Source organism: Gadus macrocephalus, chromosome 3, assembly GCF_031168955.1.
Source record: "Gadus macrocephalus chromosome 3, ASM3116895v1".
Lineage (NCBI taxonomy): Eukaryota > Metazoa > Chordata > Actinopteri > Gadiformes > Gadidae > Gadus > Gadus macrocephalus.
This window is the reverse complement of record NC_082384.1, coordinates 21,290,442-21,311,611: the sequence shown is the minus strand read 5'-3', so window position 1 is coordinate 21,311,611 and position 21,170 is coordinate 21,290,442. Positions and strand designations below refer to the sequence as shown.

Below are 21,170 nucleotides of genomic sequence, written 5' to 3'. Positions count from 1 at the left end.
CTAGCAAAACAAACAGGGCAGAACCAAGTCTGCCACAGTCCCTCTCTCTCGCTCTGTATTGGAGATTTATTCATATATGTATTCCCGTTTTAAAGTGTAATGATCTAGATATATCTGTAGCACATGCCGATGGCAACAAATACCGACAATCTCATAAATTAAACGGCACAATTAAACCGATCGTTTCTGTTTTAAAAGTTGCAGGGGTTGGAGTTCAATCTTGCGTTAACTCTACTTGTAGTAACTCCAGGGGGCGTGCTTTCCCTGTCTAGAAGAGTATAAAATGACCACAAGGCCTGTTTGTGACGCCACTGCAGAGGTGACTCACGTGTAGTTCCACCCTTTACAGGGGGCTTGCGGTGGTTGGTCACCATTCTTAGTCAATGTGAAAACTGTGATTTAATTCTCCTTATACTTTAGAAAGCAAATGCGTTTTGCTTCGTTGAACTAGAAGCTCAGTGCTTTGTTCCACTCAACATGTAATATGTTTTTTGAGGTACGGTTTGACGTCTGTATTCCATTGAAGAGTGATCCAGGATTTCATACGAGTGACTTTTGTCCGTTGACTACAGCGATGGAACCACTCAATTCCCACCGTCAATAAGCCAAATATGGGTTGTTTCCCCAGTGGGTTGCTAAACGTCAACCACTTTCCATAGCATGAAATCTGTGGCTTCATAACCGCAGTGGGTCGAATGACGGGTGACATCAAGGCTGTGACGTCCATACTGTAGTTACAGCCTATGATATACAGCAGTCCCTTCCTACCCTATCACGCAACACTCGCTGTGCTCTTACTTTGAAGGAGCTAACTACATGCTTAGTGCCTCGTTGTCAATAGAACAGTTTTAATAAATGTGTGTAATTTTTGTACACACATACACACACACACACACACACTCTCTGAGTGAAACAAGCAAAGTGTGTCTCCACCACTTTAATTACAGGAATGCATCCTTCGATTCACATTGAACAAAAGAAAAACACATGCACTTGGAAAACGGCATAGAAAAAGAAGGATGCGAGAAAACCAACACATATATAGAAGAAACGCTATGCAAGTGTTAACATGAAACGAAACAACGCAGGCGTGCACGTCAACCGCACCAATAGCAGCAATGATGTCAGCCTCCTATGGTAATCAAGCGGATGCAAGCAGAGCTATCGATCACTCTCATGTTATCCTGGAGGCGGCCATCGCGTTTCACTCCCACCATTTGACCGTGAGATATTCCTCCTGCCCGCTTCACCACTCGGATCAATGCTGAGGCAGTGCGCAACATGCACATATAGATTCACATATACACAGACACACACAAAGACATACACGCATGCACACACACACACACACACACACACACACACACACACACACACACACACACACACACACACACACACACACACACACACACACACACACACACACACACACACACACACAGACAGACAGACAGACAGACAAACACACACACAAAGACATTTTCTACACAGACATAGACACATGCAGACACAAAAACACACACACAAGGACAAACACACACACACACACACACACACACACAGACATACACACAAGGACAAACGCACGCACACACACACACACACACACATACATAAAGAGTACACACACACACACACACACACACACACACACACACACACACACACACACACACACACACACACACACACACACACACACACACACACACACACACACACACACAAATATACACACACCCAGACATTGAAGACACACATTCACAAACACAATCACACAAACACATCCATCGGCAAATAACATCATCAACAGCCTTCACACATAGTTCCCTGTAAATTACTGGGGTAGTCTTTCAGGCCCCGATAGTGATTTTCACTCTCCACACATGCGGCTACGTTCTACACGATTTCCGTCTTGGGCCCTTCCACACACAGCAAAGCACTGCCGGATTAGATGGGCAGAGTGACAGACCAGCAGATGGCGGTAATGCACACTTATGGATGCAAGCTGTCTTAAAACTATTGGATTGAGACTTTATTTTCGGAGCCTGACCCGTTTACAGCAATTCTTGAAGAAAGCTTGCTTGCAAACAAAATAAGCCGCATTCATATTGTTCATCGGATAAACCCGAAAAAGCTTTGGCACGTTAAGATGAACGAAGATGAAACGTATTTAAAAATGTCCTCAGCGGAGTCCTCTGATTGGCTCGCTCGCTCGAGGAATCAGACGTCAAACGGACATAACCCTTTACGTGCCTCTCCCGGCAAAGTTACTGCTAACTCCCACAACACAGCCGTACTGGAATGGTACCCGGTCTTGGGGGTGAGCATGCGGTTACCTGGGAGAAAGGGAATGATCCTCTTCTTGGGGTCCTTCTGTCCTCCCTCGATCGGGAACTTGTCAAGAATTTGCATCTGTGGAAGAGAAAGAAGAACGATTTCAGAAAGGGGGAGCCACACTGAGTCCAAATGTGTAAAAGTGTTTCATAATGTAGCAGTTATCATACACGGCTGTTCACCGTGACTGCAGCTACAGAGCAGAAACCGTGTGGGAGTCCCCAGCGGGATTCGAGCCCACAACCCGTACAACATTTGCTTGGGCGGTTGTTCGTGCTGAACACACACACACGCGCGCACACACACACACACACACACACACACACACACACACACACACACACACACACACACACACACACACACACACACACACACACACACACACACACACACACACACACACACACACACACACACAGCAGGGTGTCATGGCTGGTTGTATTGCAAAAAGGAAAACGCTCCTCTCTCTAGTCACTGTTTGATATTATTCACACGGTGAGTTGTGCGGTCTCTTTATGGAGGAGGACGAGTGATACTCACAGCTTGTTATCGTCACCGCGATCCGACTAATGTTGGATACGTTAAGCAGTGTCTGGTTCCACATCGTGACCAACGGTGACTAATGACTCGATGAGTATGTCATCTGTAATCACATTACTGCAAAATGTAATCAAATCGGTGTCAACAATTTTTTTTTAATTCACTCACACGTGCGTCTTGCATGTGTGCCAAGCAACCGAATGGTAGCAAAGCTCTTTTAGTTTAAATTCGTAATAGTCATCAGTAAAAAACAAAAAGGACACAATTGCACTTCTGAACATTAGCGGGAGATGGATTAGCTCGCCAGCTGAAGGCAGATATTCACACAAACGCCGACTGCAGTGGAAGGTAGATAGGGAGAATAGATGCATGAAAAGCGCATAAAAAGATCGACCCTGTCCAGACATAACTCGGCACTTAAATCCTGCCTTAATGCGGACGAGCGCTCCGAAATCGGCCCGTACACCTACAGCGCCTGTGCATCAATTAACAAACACACCTCTGCCCGTTCTTGCACCATATGCGTTGTGCTGCGTAGAGAGGGTTTAAATTATGGCAGTGCAGAAAAGTAGGGGGAAGAGGAGAAACCAAGGAGTGTTAAGAGAGTGGTGGGAGAGGAGAGGGGGGGGGGGGGGACAGCGTTGAGAATGACAGACAGCGTTGAAAGGGAGAGGAGACATCTGCTTGGTGCGTCTGTCTGTGTCTGTGTGTCTGGGTGTGTGTGTTGACAGCCAGGGGAAACAGATGAACAAACAGCCTGGCAGGCATGTCGATGTGCAGACAAATGTAAAGACAATGTGTACAATGGTACTAACATATACACATACATAAGAACAAACACCTTAAAAATATGATAGAAATAACCGAGTGTATTAATAATAGAGGAACACGCCTCTCAGTTATACAGTGATCAGGGCATGTGAGGCAACGTGTGACTTACTGTGTGTGTGTGTGTGTGTGTGTGTGTGTGTGTGTGTGTGTGTGTGTGTGTGTGTGTGTGTGTGTGTGTGTGTGTGTGTGTGTGTGTGTGTGTGTGTGTGTGTGTGTGTGTGTGTGTCTTACTGTGTGTACGGTGCATGTGCGCGTGCGTGCGTGTGTCTCCCTCCTCGTTAGGCTCTTGGCCACTAGCTTCCGGACAAATCTGCTACAATCAACACTTTTACACTTTATTGGTTACCAGGGGTAACGCACCCCTTCCCCTTAGTCCAGTCCACCACTGTCGACAACTGGGCCAAGGCCAGCACTTCATTAACCGCTTGGTGTTGACATGGTTTCAATGTCCTTCCCCCCCCCCCCCCCCCCCTCGCTTCCCCCAGCCCCAAAATATATCTCCCCTACTTTTTTCCTCCCTCTCCCTCTCTCTTCCTCGTCCCAGACAAGATTCCTGGCGCCGGGAACGCATGTGAGGGTACCGCCGGGAATTCTGGGACCAGACAGAGCATGGTGGGGGGACAGGTGTCTGGTCAGGGGAGTGGGGGGGGGGGTGGATGTATGTGGGGCATGTTCAAATATCTATGGCACTAGTATGACGTCCATGCTGTGTGTCAGAAATTAGGTATTTGCAATGTCCTTTTTTACTGTTAATTACTCTGTATCACACACACATACACACACACACACACACATACACACACACACACGCGCACACACACACACACACACACACACACAACTCATTAACAGGCTGAGATAAGGCATTTCCCAGGACATTAAAGGAGAGATGAGAATCTACCGCCGAAACCATTGCTGCTGCACTTCCCAGACTTTACTCCACTGTCTCCTTGGTAACCAGCACGGAGCAACTGAAAGGCAGAGTCTTAGAGCGCCGTGATTGGCCGAGCCTCGGCAGCCCTAGACCACTGGCTGAAGCGTTTGGAGTCAGGTGAAAGAGAGAGGAAAGCAAGAAGGCCCTTTTCCCTCTATTGTTAGAGAGTTCGGATGACAAAATGACAGGCCTACGTTTAGCTGTATGATATGACCAGCAGCACACATAGTCACCACACATATTCACTAGATTTGACATAGCTATTCCCATGCACAGTATTACGTGGGTTTAATATGTTCAACTGGATAGAACGTCGTAGAGTAGAATAGCACAGAAAAGCAATACAATACATCACAAAATACATATTTTGAACGATCGCCAAAGCATATTAGGGTTCAGAGATGACAAACCACGAATGGCCATCCATGAACTGACCAAAGCTCATCAGTATGGCTACTCGATGCTACGTAGGTCTTTCTTGCCGCTTGGATCGCAAAACAGGCGAATCAGGCGGACATCCTGTTTTGACAGTTGGATTCCGAGCAGCTGGAGATGGAGTGTCTGGTGTCCATCAAGCACAGTGGTTGGTGCGGAAATAATTTCCTTTCCATTTTAATGATGCTGCTCAACACAACACCAACCACTCTCTTAGACCCCATGTTGTTGCATATGTTCTTAGAAAACAAGAGTACATACTCGGGGAACCGACGCAGGGGATTCCGGGCTCAGTATGAAATATTTATAGTAATCTGTGTAACATTTGTTGGATTGAAACAAGCCGGGTTATATACCAGGGTACTGGTATGTTATACATGGAGTACGTGTTAGAGGAGGAAGAGTTGTTCACTATATGGTGGTCTCATAATCGGTCCATTAAAAAAAAAGCTCTGAACCCCAAAGCAGGTTGAACATCATACTGACATTCGAATCATATTTTTACTAAATATTCTTTCTTGAAATATGAAATTACGTCTGGAGAATGTATCCATTTTGTACAAGGGGATCAATGTCAATAAAAAAGGTTTCAAATGATAACAAGCATAACTCCCACAGGGGTAGAGCACCTGGCACGCGTAAATATATGATCACGGTTTCCATTGATGTTTCCATTCATCCGCACAGAGTCCCAACACAGAACAACAGAACAACACAGATCGAGTCCCAACACAGAACAACAGAACTCCACGCCCATGATCACGTCAAGGGGACACTCTGCTGTTCATCCTAAGCAAAGTTCCCTGTCCTCTGGTCAAGGGTTACGAGCACAAGAGGTCGTCTGCAGAGGTCAGGCGCCCCAGAGCCACTGAGGTAGACTCACTATGGGCTGTCGCTGAGTCTACTAGGGCTCCACGGCAACGGCACTCGTGTGATTGACTAACAAGACGATTGCCAACAGGGCGATTTGAACGCCGCACTGCTCTGAACAGACGATGGGGGGAAGGGAACCAGGCGGGAAGGAACAGCAGACGAGACAACAACTCAAAGCCTCGCCCCCCACTTATTTTCATATCGCCGTGCGCACGTACTAAGAATAGAGACGCCGTGCACGGAGCAGTGGGGGGGTCGGTCGATGTCGGAGCGAAGTTGTAAGGATGTCTGCTGCCGTGACTTTTGTTGGGCGGGCCGTTGTCGTTGTTTGTTTGTTTGTTTGTTTGTTTGTTTGTTTGTTTGTTTGTTTGTTTGTTTGTTTGTTTGTTTGTTTGTTTGTTTGTTTGTGTTTGTGTGTGTGTGTGTGTGTGTGTGTGTGTGTGTGTGTGTGTGTGTGTGTGTGTGTGTGTGTGTGTGTGTGTGTGTGTGTGTGTGTGTGTGTGTGTGTGTGAGTGAGTGAGTGAGTGAGTGAGTGAGTGAGTGAGTGAGTGAGTGAGTGAGTGAGTGAGTGAGTGAGTGAGTGAGTGAGTGAGTGAGTGAGTGAGTGAGTGAGAGAGTGAGTGAGTGAGTGAGTGAGTGAGTGAGTGAGTGAGTGAGTGAGTGAGTACCAAAGGGGAGCTGTGTGGAAGAAGTTCCCCCAAGATTGAGCAGGGCTGTGATAGAGTGAGACAGACAGGATGGATATGGGCATTACCAACACCAACAGAGAAATCACAACACAGTCACACACACCCGCAACCCCCCCCCCCCCCCACACACACACACACACACACACACACACACACACACACACACACACACACACACACACACACACACACACACACACACACACACACACACACACACACACACACACACACACACACACACAGAACCCATGAGCCCACATGACAGGAGGAACATGTGATTCCTTTCCACTGTTCCCTGCTCAGCTGTTCTGATTGGTTCCCCCATCAGTCAGGGAGACAGAGTCGTGTTCAGTCTCAGATGTGACCGTGTGGAAATCAGTCGAGGTTCAACAGCAAATTAAAAACCCAATCCGTTTGACGCACAACATCATGTCATCAGAAGTCACGGCACCGTTTTACACGGGCTGTTTATTGGCTTGCAAACCAGGTCATCGTCACATTAGCCTTAAACTGTGTTAAACTCATTTGGAGTTTAATTTAACTACGCTTTTTAGGATTTCCTTTATGTAACAATGGTGGACAGTGAATAAGATAAAGGGCCAGGGACATTAAGGGGTTGACCCACGTGTCAGGTGTGGAAAAGTTTGAACAAACAAACCCTGCCTTCTCCTCTCTTCCCCCCCCCGCCCCCTCTCTTCTCCTCTCCTCCCCTCTTCTCTTCTCCTCTCCTCCCCTCTTCTCTTCTCCTCTCCACTCCCCCTCTCCTCTCCTCACCTCCACTTCTTCTCCCCCCTCTCCTCGTCTCCTCGTCTCCTCTCCCCTCTTCTGCTACTTAGCCCAGCTGGGATTCAGGAGACAGAAGGACACAATCTAATGGGCCGCATGACTCCAGCAAGCACGGACATGCATTAGTGCTGCCTGGTGATATTAGGTTTCAGAGAGGCAGATGTCTGGAAGAGGACCTAGAGGGTGGCTGCTCTGGAGCAGAGGGGGGGTGGGGGGGGGGGTCTCCTTTCCAACTGCAATCACCCGCAGTTGTGCCCCCAAGATAGCCAGTTGGCCCCACATTGCAAAACAAATTGCTGCCCTAGTCATGAGTGCCGGCCAGCGTTACCTTGATCGCAATAACACACAACTACCCCCGTAAGGCTTTATTAATATTGCATGTCTTTGTGTGCTTGTGTTTGTCGGTGTTTGTGTGTGTGTGTGTGTGTGTGTGTGTGTGTGTGTGTGTGTGTGTGTGTGTGTGTGTGTGTTTCTGTTTATCAGAGAGTGTGTGTGTTTGTCAGAGTGTGTGTGTGTGTGTGTGTGTGTGTGTGTGTGTGTGTGTGTGTGTGTGTGTGTGTGTGTGTGTGTGTGTGTGTGTGTGTGTGTGTGCTTGCGCGCGCGCGCACGGCTGTGCGCGTGCATACCTGCGTGCGTGCGTGCACGTGTATATCCGTGCGTACGTGCCCGTGGTAGGGATTTAATTTGCTTTGAAACACTGATCGGGGTCCGGGCTATGTCACTGAGGCATGCGGTTATGTGCTGTGCGCCCGTGTGTGAGCGAGGGGGCGTGCGTGTGTGTGAAAGAGGCAACAGGTGCGGGGATCCAGTCAGCCCTGTTCTTTCACTTGTTCCCTTCATCATCCAGCAAACAAACACGAGAAAGCGACACAGCTGGTGCCAGGGGAGCTGGTGGCCACAGCCTATTCCCTCTGCACTTTCCGGGACTAGCATGTGAGGGGGCCTTAAGCCGTGGTGGCGACGCGAAGTGCTATTGAACCTTCCAGAATAAGCAACCCCATGCTGGCTCTGTGCTTAACATATAATTTTCACGTCAATGTAATGTTCTAGGGGTGACCTTTTTTGCCACTGTTGCACTTACACAGTGAAATGCCACGAAAAGAGTAAAAAATAATGAGTTTGGCGTTTCTTATAACAGGTATCATTGAACCTGGAGGGATGTTTGACGCACGCCAGCCTGTGCCCTGACCCCTGACCCATGACCTAGCCCCACCCTAGAAGCCTCTGAGTTTCCTCGTCGCCATCCACACGGCCACGCGGCGAAACCGGTGCCCATCGAATAGAAATGTGTGTGCGTGTGTCTCCGTGTTTCAGAAAGGTGTGACGGGGGAAATGACTGGGAGGTTGGAAATAGCAAGCAAGCGTGCAAGGTGGAAAATAGACAGGCAACAGGGGAGAGAGAAAAAGAGATTATGTGGATGATAACATCATTGCGTTATAGCAACAGGCCACCTGCCATGGAGAAAAAACCTCCAACTGTTTAAGAAGATATCCTCAACACCAGGCAGTGTTAACTGGGTTTGTGGGGGCGCACTATCTTTCTCATTGCGCTCATTGCGATGGCTTAGGTTTGAGGGTCTTGGGGGCTCACGTACAGTGAACACTGTTAGAGATGTAATCTAGTTGAGGTGTCACCCACTCAGCCAGAGGCCTCTGTATCCACTGGCCATGCCACTGGCCTTGAGATAACAGTCCCCATCCTGTTTCTCATCACAGCGTGTGTGAATGCGTGTTATCGGCGTAGGTTGTGGAAAAAAAAAAACGACACGGAAAGTTTGTCGTTGCCCAGCGTTGGGTTGAGCTTCGCACGCCTCACGGGAGATGTATGCGAGTTGCTGCAGTGCGCAGTCCACTCGACAATCTGCATGCTTTTAAATAAGCCGACATCAGGGAGAGCAAGGGAAAACTGGAGAACGAGCTGGTACCATCTGTGAGGAGACATCTTCTTTTTCAGACTGCGGTCGTGTAGGCTGCAGTCTTGTTCATAAAGATGATGTCCCGGCGTGCCAGTGCCGCTGCCGCTGCAAGGATGATTCAGGGGGCAAGGAGAACCTCACACAGGTCGGTGTGATGCCAAGTTAAATTCCAAATATTTTTTCTCATACAACTTGTTTAGTCCATTTATTTCAAGCTCTCCACGGCATAACATTACAGCATCGCCACAACGGCGTAAAAACTACCGGCACACCAAGTCCGTAGTCGTCACTGTGCACTCCCTAGTAACAGGTAAATGGCTACCGTAATTAATATAATAGGGGTGCCAACAAATTTAACTTAACAGCCAGACACCCGAGCAGCGCTGGACGGAGAGACCCCCCCCTCTCCCCCAGGGATGTACAGTGATGGGCAAGACCTCAGGACCAGTCAGGGAGTGTTGGGCTCAAGACCGGGGGAGATTGTGTGCTGTGGCTGAGAGATGGGAGTGGTATAAGGGGGTAAGGGGGGGGGGGGATTTTTTTCACGATCAAAAATTTTTTTTTATCGTGTAACAGTTGATGTAATTCCAAGAACGAATAATCTGTGATCAATTTAAAGAAAGTGTTCATTTGGAAATCAAAGGCATATGTGCCCTCGTTTCTCGAATGGATTTCCATTGTGTCGCCCAATTTTCTTTTGCAATCAATTTCTGCTTTGTCTGTCTTCACTTCTTCGCTCCTCTTGGAGGCCTTCGGCGGAGAGGGAAATCTTTCCCTCCACCAGCTCATACCTGGGCCCAGTACTTTTTCCTTCCTCCGATGGATCAACAACTCAAGGTTGACAGTTTCCTTCTCTCCGATCCTCCAGCCTTCACCCGGTGCAGAAAGCCATCAAGCAGCAGCATTTGGCACATTCCCCCGCACACATTAGAAATATCTCCGGATAACGAGAAATACCACACAATGCGAGTCATCAAACAACCAACACAAGGCCTCGGGCGACTCTCAAGCGTCGGAAAAAACTTGATAAACCTCAGAGACCGAAATGTTTAGGCTTCATTGAATGGATATAAGGCCATGAGCAGCATCCCCCTGGACAAGGTTTCCATTCACACACCACTATGGCTTCTGTTCGACTGAGAAACCTTGCGCTGAATAAGAGAAAGACACACATAAGAGAGAGACGGACGGACAGATCCACGACGCCACGACGCCTGCTACAATCCCGTCTCTCTCGCCTCTCCCTGTACCTCTCCCTTGTTCTCTCCTCTCCCACCGCACTTCAGAGCCACCATCTCCGTCACTCCCTCCCCGTGCCTCCCGGTCAAACCCTGGAAGCGTCCCGTTGAAGGGCTTCACTGTGTTCATTCATCCTAAATATAGCCCCCTGCTTCTGGCAGCTCCCTGCCGCGGCTGTGGGGCAACGCTGCGAGCAGTCTCCTCAGTTCCCCTCCGAGTGAGAACTAGGACACGGACACCTCGGCCAGCTTAGCTTGGCCTGGCCTGGCCCGTCCCGGCCCAGTTATGTCTGGGCCGAGCCGGGCTAATCACATGATGGTAGAGTGTAGAATAACTGTGCTTGTGTCTCATAGCACAATGTTGGTGCTCTCTGCTTCTCTGGGAGTGGGACAATATGATAGCCCTCCTCTCCCAGTTTCTCTCTCTCTTTCTGACACACACACACACACACACACACACACACACACACACACACACACACACACACACACACACACACACACACACACACACACACACACACACACACACACACACACACACACACACACACACACAGAGTTTCTTTATATCCAGGACCAGGGCACAATGCTCCCCCTCATCCAAGCCTGTTACAGTACATCTTGCATGAGCACCTCACGGCCAACCGGGCCACGCTATTGGCTCTTCAGCGATGCATCCCCGGAGCGAGGCATGCCGATAATGCCCCACGGTCCAGGCACGTGTTCCTTCTCCCGGTGCCCCCACAGATTCCCTGTTCACTGACACCTCCCTTCTTGTCAGGAACGCCGTCGGGCTACCGTATCATTTTTGCTGTGCTGAATATCTGCGACGGGTTCTCGAAATCCGAATCCGTTTGCCGTCGGCGGTGCTGCTCTACACTGGGTGGCTACAGAGTGTAGAGCTGTAAAAGATGGCACAACTAAACGCTGAGACGCATCTATAGGGCATATCTATAAGAGACACGGAGGCTGAATGCATGCCATAACTGGGTCGACGTACGAACAAGGTCCACTTTATTTGATGGGAAAAAAGAGGTTTAAAGAGCAGAGTGTGTGTGTGTGTGTGTGTGTGTGTGTGTGTGTGTGTGTGTGTGTGTGTGTGTGTGTGTGTGTGTGTGTGTGTGTGTGTGTGTGTGGAACACAAATCAAAAGCCCTCGTAAAAGCATGAGTCAGAGCTTATCCTTGGTCGAGACAGCTAGGCCGCATCTTAAAATATACCAATTTCCTTGTTCCAGGCCCAAGGACAGCCGAACCAACAAAAAACCCTCCTTCAGTGGTTCCCTATATGCTATTCTTGAAAGGATTCAGTTTATACCGAAAGGCAGTGCAGTAAGCAACATTGCCATATTTATCCTGATAATCAGCCTACGCAAGTTAAAAGTTAATAGCTTCTTTGAATTTTTAATTGGATGACTGTACTTAGATTGTGTTAAAATGGTGTATAATATGTTATGAATATTATAATTACATTCGATCAAATTAAATGATAGTATTGATGATACTATGTGTATCTCGAATATAATTAGTTTGGGTGTCTGTGTGTTTGTGTATGTGTAGGCGTGCATGTGTGACGCCATAGTGTGTACGTGCGTGTGCATCTACAACATCATAAAACCTTAAGTTCTAGCACATATTTGGCATCTTTAGTTAAAACTGCCCGGTGCACTAAAGAAGTAGTTACCATTTTCCTATGCACTAAAACTGGCAGCTTTAATTAGAATTGCCTTATACACTAAGAATAGCTCCATTAGTCAAAACGGTCCTATGCACCAAAAACGCCCCCTTTAGCTACAAAGTTTTTCTTTCAATAAAGACACAGTAAGACTGCACTGTGCCCACTGAATGCGTTATATGTCTGGTCCCAGTAGTCCGCAACATAAAAAGCATTGTGTGATCGTTTCCCCGTCAGTTCCACACATTGGCTATAGAACGTCACATAAAACCTTGCAATCAAAAAGAATATCCGAGTGTTGTAGGCGTTCGAGAGAGAAGACGGGTGTGTGCTGCAACGGGCAGAAGCTCCGAGGGCCTGACGTTCCTCTCATTGCGTTTGATTGGCAGTCGAGATGATTCTCCATCCCGACTCTTCCACCCGCTTACATTTTCCTTATCCTCCCCCCGTTGGAGCGAGGACAGAACCTGTCATCCCCTCAGGTGCAATAGCCGGTGAATAAGGGGACTGAAGTAAATAAAGAACTGGCTGCCTGAAGCAAGGAGGACTGCAGACAACGCAGTGGAACTACGGACGGACGCGATGGCACTTTCCTCCAAATCCGTCACTGTTCTAAAAAGGTTCACACGACAGGATGTAATATCGTAATATGGATTTTTAATTAGGGCTAAAAAATGAAAACATTTGGGAAGGTACAAACAAGGAATTAAGGGTGTTTATGCTCCTGTTTCAGCAGTCAGCATGAATCCAAACCAGGACAATGTTTATTATGGTCTTCGAAGTGTGATTTCTTCACCTAGTGCATCCAACCACGGGGCCAACTAGACCGCTTTCAAACTATATTAAAACAGAGAACCTGTGCCAGGCCAAATCAAACACATTCCACACCATACTGGATACAATCCGATCCGTGTCCATTGCAGAACAAAGTCTAATTATTTCAATCACTGGCTTTTCTCCCGAGAACAGGGCCGAGGACATTGAACCATCTAGGTAGCAGAGTGGTGAAGTCCTTCTTGTGGTTTGAGAGTGGCATGAGATATAAAGGAGAACACATTCACCCAGAAATAGAGACACCCAGCATGGGACAAAAGCATTCATTTGGGTCTGTCTGCGGTGGCAGGCAGTGCTGCTTTTCATTTTGTTTTTGTCTAACCCAATAAACAGATGGTCATGTCCTGGGAGCTTTGAGCGGCGCCTTCCACCAAGGAAGCAGAAATCCACCTTCTGCATCTAAATGTATACATGTTTGACTTGCGATTGATTCATATCAAGCAGTTAGTCAAGGGTATGGTAATGCAATGTTTATTAGTTTCAGTCTCCTCGTTAAGCTGAATTCAGTTCAATACACTGATGGATCCGTATGGCAGGGGTGGGGGAGGGTGGGGGATCACCAATACAATTCAATCATCCGCCCTTTTCTGGGGACGTTTTTTGAGAAGGTCAGCAAGGGGATCCACACATAAAGTCCACAACGCCTGTGTCCACAAACGCCACATGGTTTATTATTCTCCCCAGAGTTTCTATTAGTCCTCGTTGGAAGCCATCTTTGTGTGTGTGTGCGTGTGCGTGTGTGTGTGTGTGTGTGCACTATGCATGCGGAGGTCTTCTGGTCCATTGTGCCACTGGCCGGACGGTTATCAATGGGAGCCTTCAGTAGGACCCTTACCTGCACTGATTGAAGCATCGTTAGCTGTTCAACGAGCACACTGACTCTATTGACATGACCTGAGCCACCAGAGCTCTGCACTGCACATTTTTACTGGAGAGACCTGAGAACCCCTGGCGCAATATACAGAGAGAGACACACACACACACACAAACCCTGTAATACACACAGACACACCACCACAACAGCATCTCCATGACACACACACACACAGACACACACAGACATACACACAAACCCTGTAATACACACGGACACATCAACACACCATCTCCAGGACACACACACGCACACACCACAAAAAAAACACCATCTCAAAGCCAACAACTTGTATGTTGGATCCTCTCCCTTCCAGGGTTCTTCAGGAACTTCTTCCAACGGTGGGGCCTGTTATCCTCTCGCTTATGAATCTTTCGTTTTCAACAGGAATTGTTCCCTCTAATTTCAAGGCTGCAGTGTTAAAACCGCTACTCAAAAAGCCTGGCCTAGATCCTGAATTAGTCAGGAACTATCGGCCTATATCGAATCTGCCCTTCCTGTCCAAGGTACAGGAAAGGATTGTAGCAAAGCAAATCGTTGATTATCTGACGAGGAATAATCTCTTCGAACCTTTCCAGTCGGGGTTCAGGAATTTCCACTCAACTGAAACTGCTATTACAAGAGTTGTAAATGACATCCTTTTAGCTTTGGATAGAAATACAAGCACAATGCTTGTGCTGTTGGATCTGAGCGCTGCGTTTGATACGATCGACCACAGCACTCTTCTTCACCGTCTTGAACACTATGTTGGTTTCGGGGGTACGGCTCTTGGTTGGCTTGAATCGTACCTCACAGATAGAACCCAATTTGTGCTTCATGAGGGTGCAGAATCAAAGCACTGTAAATTGCGCTTTGGCGTACCACAAGGGTCGGTTCTTGGTCCATTACTTTTTGCAATTTATATGCTTCCCCTGGGTGACGTTATCCGCGGCTTCAGAATTAGTTTCCATGGCTATGCGGATGACACCCAGCTCTACATTCCTGTAGATTCCGGGGACTCGGCCCAGATCCAGAGGGTTGAGTCCTGTCTGGCTGCTGTGAAGGGCTGGATGTAACAAAACTTCCTACAGCTTAATACTGGGAAGACAGAGCTGATGATTATCGGCTCGAAGCGGGACCGGGAAGAGTTTGAGGATGTCTCTCTGTGGTTGGATGAATTCGCCATCCCACAGAGTGCATCCGTCAGAAATCTTGGTGTCCTGTTTGACCCTCAATTATGCTTTGACCAACATATAAGAAGTATAACTAGAATTGCCTTTTTCCATCTGAGAAACATTGCAAGAATCAGACCAATGTTATCTGCAGCGGATGCAGAGACACTGATTCATGCATTTGTTTCGTCAAGACTGGACTATTGCAATGCATTGTTCTCGGGATTACCGAACTCTACCACAAAAAGTCTACAGCTGGTACACAATGCGGCAGCTAGACTGCTGACCAGAACGAGAAAGTTTGATCATATTACACCTATTCTCGCCTCTCTACACTGGCTACCAATAACTTTCAGATCAGACTTTAAGGTGCTATTGCTAACCTATAAAGCCTTGCATGGATTATCTCCATCCTACCTGAAGGACCTGATCATTCCTTATAGTCCTTCTCGGCCCCTCCGGTCTTCGGGAGCCGGCCTTCTTTCACTGCCGAAGGTTAAAAAGAAATCGGCTGGACAGAGAGCGTTTGCCTATCGAGCCCCCTTCCTATGGAATAGGCTGCCATCAGCGATCAGGGAAGCTGACTCTGTGGAGCTATTCAAAGGAAAGCTCAAAACGCACCTCTACAATCTTGCATTTGGAGTGTGAAAACAACAGATGCGAAGTGAAGACTACTCTGTTTGCTTGTGCTTTTCTTATTACATTATACATTCCCACTATGTACTTTTCCGTTCTAATTCACTATTCTGTCAGTTGTAGCGTGCTGCGGGTGCTGGACTGGATGCCTGGACTCTCCTCATGGATAACCGGCCAGAACCCCATCACCATTTTAATATGATGTGCATGTATTTACCTGTATGTCAATTGTGGCACCCATTGCACTCCTGACCATCCCTGGAAGAAGGGATCCCCTACACTGCGTTTCTTCTCAAGATTTCTTCCTTGCTGATTCAAGGGAGTTTTTTCTTGCCCGTGTGGGGGCATGGGTAAAGGGGGGTGTCACAAATATTTGGCCTGTTAAGCCCTTTGAGACTGTAATGGTGATTAAGGGCTATACAAATAAAATTGAATTGAAAAATTGAATTGAATCTCAAAGATGCAAAGATAATTGTCCGTCAGGATGACGCAGAGAGACAGCACCACCTTTTTTTTTTTTTTTAACACCACCTTTTTCTCCAAAATAAACACAAAGCTTTAAGGCCGTGCGCTCCACTCACATCCACACCACAGGGGCATGGGTGTAGCAGCACCGACAGAGTGAACAGTCCAACAATCACAGCGGCACACACACTTCTAGGAATACCATGCATAAAATGGGCCCAATTAGACCCACTTTAATGTGCATTTCTTTTTTTAAATGCCCTTTTTAAAAAAGGCTTTGCTGACAGCAACCCCGACATTTTGGGGCCAGAGATGGGCCAAGCAGAGGGGACACGTTGAAGAAAGAAAAGAGGACAGAGGAAAGGCGAGGAGGGGACGACAGAGTAAGTAAGAAAGTGAGGGGCTGAAAAAGGAGAGAATTAAATATAGCGAGAACGCGAGAGCACAGAGCGATAGAGAGAAAAGAGCAATAAAAGAGAGATACAGAGGGTGGGGACAGGGAGGGAGTGAGTGAGAGTGGAAGAACGAGAATGAAAGATGGACGATTGGACAAGGACAGATAGCGACCGAGAGCATGTGCGCAGAGAGAGAAAGAGAGAGAGAGAGAGAGAGAGAGAGAGAGAGAGAGAGAGAGAGAGAGAGAGAGAGAGAGAGAGAGAGAGAGAGAGAGAGAGAGAGAGAGAGAGAGAGAGAGAGAGAGAGAGAGAGAGAGAGAGAGAGAGAGAGAGATTCAACCATGGCGCCTCAGCTCCCTGGCCAATTACCAACACACACATTGATTCTTCGGGGCGACGGAGTGTGGCGAACAAAAGCTCGGGCGAGTCAGTGGCAACCCGTCACTTGGCAGATGCATTAATATCACAGTGCATCGCTTTGAACCTGCTCAGAACCGATTCAGCACTGATTCAACAGGAATAGATTCAAACTGTATAACGTGTGTGTGTGTGTGTGTGTGTGTGTGTGTGTGTGTGTGTGTGTGTGTGTGTGTGTGTGTGTGTGTGTGTGTGTGTGTGTGTGTGTGTGTGTGTGTGTGTGTGTGTGTGTGTGTGTGTGTGTGTGTGTGTGTTGTGGAAATGGCGTGTGTGTGTGTAATTTGTAGGATTGGCTTGAGTGTGTGTGTTTGTATGTTGTGGGAATGGTGTGTGTGTGTGTGTGTGTGTGTGTAAGTTGTGGGAATGGTATGTGTGTGTGTAAGTTGCGTGTGCGTATAAAACAATTATGAAGCGGGAGGTGAGCGACGTGGCTGTGTTAGATTACCTGTAAATCAAAGAACTTGCTGTATCTCCTGTAGACGATGTGTGAGGTGTTGTCGGAGTAGGTGACGTTGATGAGGTATACCTGCCAGGAGAAAGGAATGCAGAGCGCGGTTAGAAGATGCCTCCTACTCTTGGCCTCTCTGTCAACGTATATCATTGTGCATGGCGCTTATCTTCGCGCGCACGCACGCACGCGCACACGCACACACACACACAAACTCTGTGAGGAACTGGAACACACCATCCAAACAAGGCACACACACACACACACACACACACTCAAATGTCTCATGCGTTCAAACAAGTACACAGCACAGCTGACCTCACCTCAATCAATGCCTGACCATAGACAATTACACACACGTCATCGCACACAAAGACAGACACAACGTCTTCACACATCTCCAACCGAGAGGAGGTCAGAGAGTCGTCCAACCGTGAAGCCAACGCCGCCGCCGCCGCTCCGTGAACGACAACCATATCTCCCGCTCACACCTGGACATGAAAAAACGTGCGCAGCCGACTTTCCCCATCTTACCCTTGGCTGCGCTGATGCAGACTTGAGGGGGCATGAGAAGACTGAGATGGAGTTCATTAACACCCTGGGGTGGGGGACCGGGTGCGTGCGGAGCTGCAATCATCTCCCTCCCCATCCAACGCAACACTGAAGACGTCAGACCTGAGGCCGGGGCCAATTCCCGTCGGTGAAGCTAATAGGAGTTAGCAGGGAACCCGTGTGAGTCTGGGCGCGGAGTGGCTGAGTGTGAGATGACTCAGCTTGGTCGGTTTGCTATATTTACGTGCGATCCATCCACCGCCTCGTGGCAGGGTAGGACCATAAGACACTGTTTGAATAATTTGTGGGTTTAATGGTTATTTTAGTTTGGGTTGTGTTGCTAAAATGCGTATTAGCCCCAGGTGTTGTATTTTAACTGCCTTGATAAATATGTCGGAGGGAGTGTTAATCAGGCTTATGATTCACTTAGCCAGTGCTCGGTGAACACCGCAACAACAGCGTTCTCCACACCTGAAATGTGCAAAACGTACACAAACCTTGCTTGTAAAAATAACAAAAATGTCTCCCAGCGAAGAAAGGTTTTGCATAATGATGGATGAAACAGCGTTTTTTTCATCCTGCTGAGGAGACATTCAGTACAAGTTGACAAATGCAGTTTCAGAAAGTAAGATTAGCCCATTTTTTTTTTTCTCAGTCCATACAAACGAGTCGGATGATTTCTCATCCGTCATAGAAACTCTGGGGTGGTGCTGATGAGCATTAATGTTTTACCATTTGCTAAATCACACACACACACACACTCACACTCACACTCACACTCACACTCACACTCACACTCTGTTAGATTAACTAAAGTGCATAGATCTATAGATCTATAGCACGGAGGCAGGACGAACCTGAAGGTCACCTCACTGCCAAGTAATTCAGGTCGACCGTCGCCTTAAGTCGACCGTTAACAGTCAAACATCCCCTACCCTCGGGTGTCAGCGCTAGCTGAGCTCAGAACAAGGTTGAGAGTGAATCAAAGGTCGCAGAGTAACGGTAGCCGCAGTAGGAGAGCTTGCAACCAAAAGAGGTTCAGAGACCAAATCTCAGGGGTCCAGTCGCAGGTGGAAGGGGCCACACCTACTGCCTGCTGGTCAGGAGCGGAGGACCACCCCCCCGGTACGCAGAACGCGGCCTCCCAGCAGCCTCTGGTGTGGCTCAAAGCACACATTTCTATTTCCAGATCTCCAGCCCTTGCCTGGTGTGTTCACCCTTCAACACAGTGTCACATCAAAAGGTCAGCTTGGGCCGCTGATGGATCGCTGATAGAAGACGTGTGTGTGTGTGTGTGTGTGTGTGTGTGTGTGTGTGTGTGTGTGTGTGTGTGTGTGTGTGTGTGTGTGTGTGTGTGTGTGTGTGTGTGTGTGTGTGTGTGTGTGTGTGTGTGTGTGTTACTGTGGATTGAGTCCACCATAATGGCTGACAGTGCATTTGTCTGTGTGCATGGCCATCTACTTTGGCTTTGTGGAGTGTGTGTTTGGATGATTGCTGGCTCAAGCAGCCTCCCCGGCCCGGGTCAGACTGAGTGGACTCTGGGGCTGGGTGAGGGTACACCTTTTGCGAATAGAGAGGTCAATGGGCACGGGTTAAACTATCCATCTCCACACACGCACACTCACGGAGAGACCTCCTGCATGGCAACATGGAGCACCAGCGCCATGTTTCATTATCAGCAAACGGGACAATAAACCGGCTTCCAACACCGCCACCCTGGGTCCTTGTGTTTGGAGAAGCCCATGAAAAGTCACCTAGGTAGAGTGTAGCAATGGACCTTGTTACAGGGACTTTTTCTACCGTGTGTGTGTGTGTGTGTGTGTGTGTGTGTGTGTGTGTGTGTGTGTGTGTGTGTGTGTGTGTGTGTGTGTGTGTGTCAATATTGAATTGAATGCATGTATCACATGTCTTGGCAACAGGACCCTATCTTCAGTAGCCACCATCTACAAACTCTGATGAATCCCAGGAGCCATCGTAATCTAAACTGTGGGTTCCTTAGTGCCGTCACAGACATTAACGACATCACCTTTAATGTATGTGCCTGTAATCACACACACTGTGGTGGTGTTCATCAGGCTTTCCTGGCTAAACTTCAATCCAATGTGACTATGTGACCGTAGGAGGGGAAAGAAAACTATTTTGGCTCCAAAATTAGAGTCGAGGCTTGAATCTGTGGACAGAGTCAAAGGATATGCCATGAGAAGCAGATGTGCCTGTAGTGGAAACCTCAGTGGAAAACCCAGCCCGCCACGCGCCGACAAAGCAAAACCAGAAGGCTTAAAACACGAAGCCCTCCCTGTTCCAGAAATAGGTATTTAGGTATTCCATCAAACCCAGGGGGTTGATGATGGCGGTCTAGGCAGCCTGCCTTTCACTCTACAAAGTAAAGGGCTGCAGCAGACGCCATTGTTCGACTTTGAAAAGTTATGATCAGACGTTGAAGCCGGTCTGTTTGATGGGTGACTCTTAAGAATCATGTGACATCTCAGAGGCCATTGTTCCTTACAGTGATGCATCAGAGAGGGGCCTGTGTGTGTACGTCCTGACTCAGACGACTTGACTAAGATCCGCCTCCCATTTCTTGGCCCGTTTGGGGAAACAAATAGGCATGTGACTCAGTAAATGTCTGTTTCAAAAATATGTAATAATCTATGATGGTGGGATGGTTACATAATTCCACATAATCAGATGCTAACGAGCTGTTAGTAAGTGACAGAAGATAAGTCCAATCTTAGGGTCAGCATTTGATTTGTTTTTTGTGCTTTCCAAGTCTTTTTCTGTATTATGAATATCAAGATGGTAAATTAGGACATTGTCCAATGATGGCGACAATGTGTTGAATTCTGTCTCCTTTTTTGCGTTTTCAAGTGTGGACCAAAGGCAGAATTAAAAGAATAGTAAGCTAATGAATGGCTTGTCTATTCATTCCCTCCTTCTCCCTAAGAAGCCTGGGTTTCGTGGTTGAGACTTCCCTTAGAGGGTTTACGACCGGCCTATATCTGGCAACAGGGAAGTTTTAAGAGCTAGTCGTTGAGGGATTTGGAAACAATGAGGTGACAAAAGTATTATATTCACTGCCTGTGACTTTATAATAACTTTAAATAATAGCCGTGTATGAGAGGCATATTTCATGA

At 47.7% G+C, this 21,170-nt stretch overlaps 1 protein-coding gene across 2 annotated transcripts in view; it reads right to left on the bottom strand.

Moving 5' to 3' along the window:
* Positions 1-411: 411 nt before the first annotated feature.
* The window catches only part of LOC132453582 (SH3 and PX domain-containing protein 2A-like), a 27,033-nt gene continuing 6,274 nt past the window's right edge, over positions 412-21,170 (bottom strand). For both annotated transcript variants that reach the window (XM_060046533.1, XM_060046532.1), the window contains 2 exons: positions 17,482-17,562; positions 412-2,418 (listed from right to left, as the gene is read on the bottom strand). In XM_060046533.1, coding sequence (XP_059902516.1) covers positions 2,227-2,418; positions 17,482-17,562 — 273 coding nt within the window. In that variant the 3' untranslated portion in view covers positions 412-2,226. The remainder of the gene's footprint in view (positions 2,419-17,481; positions 17,563-21,170) is intronic.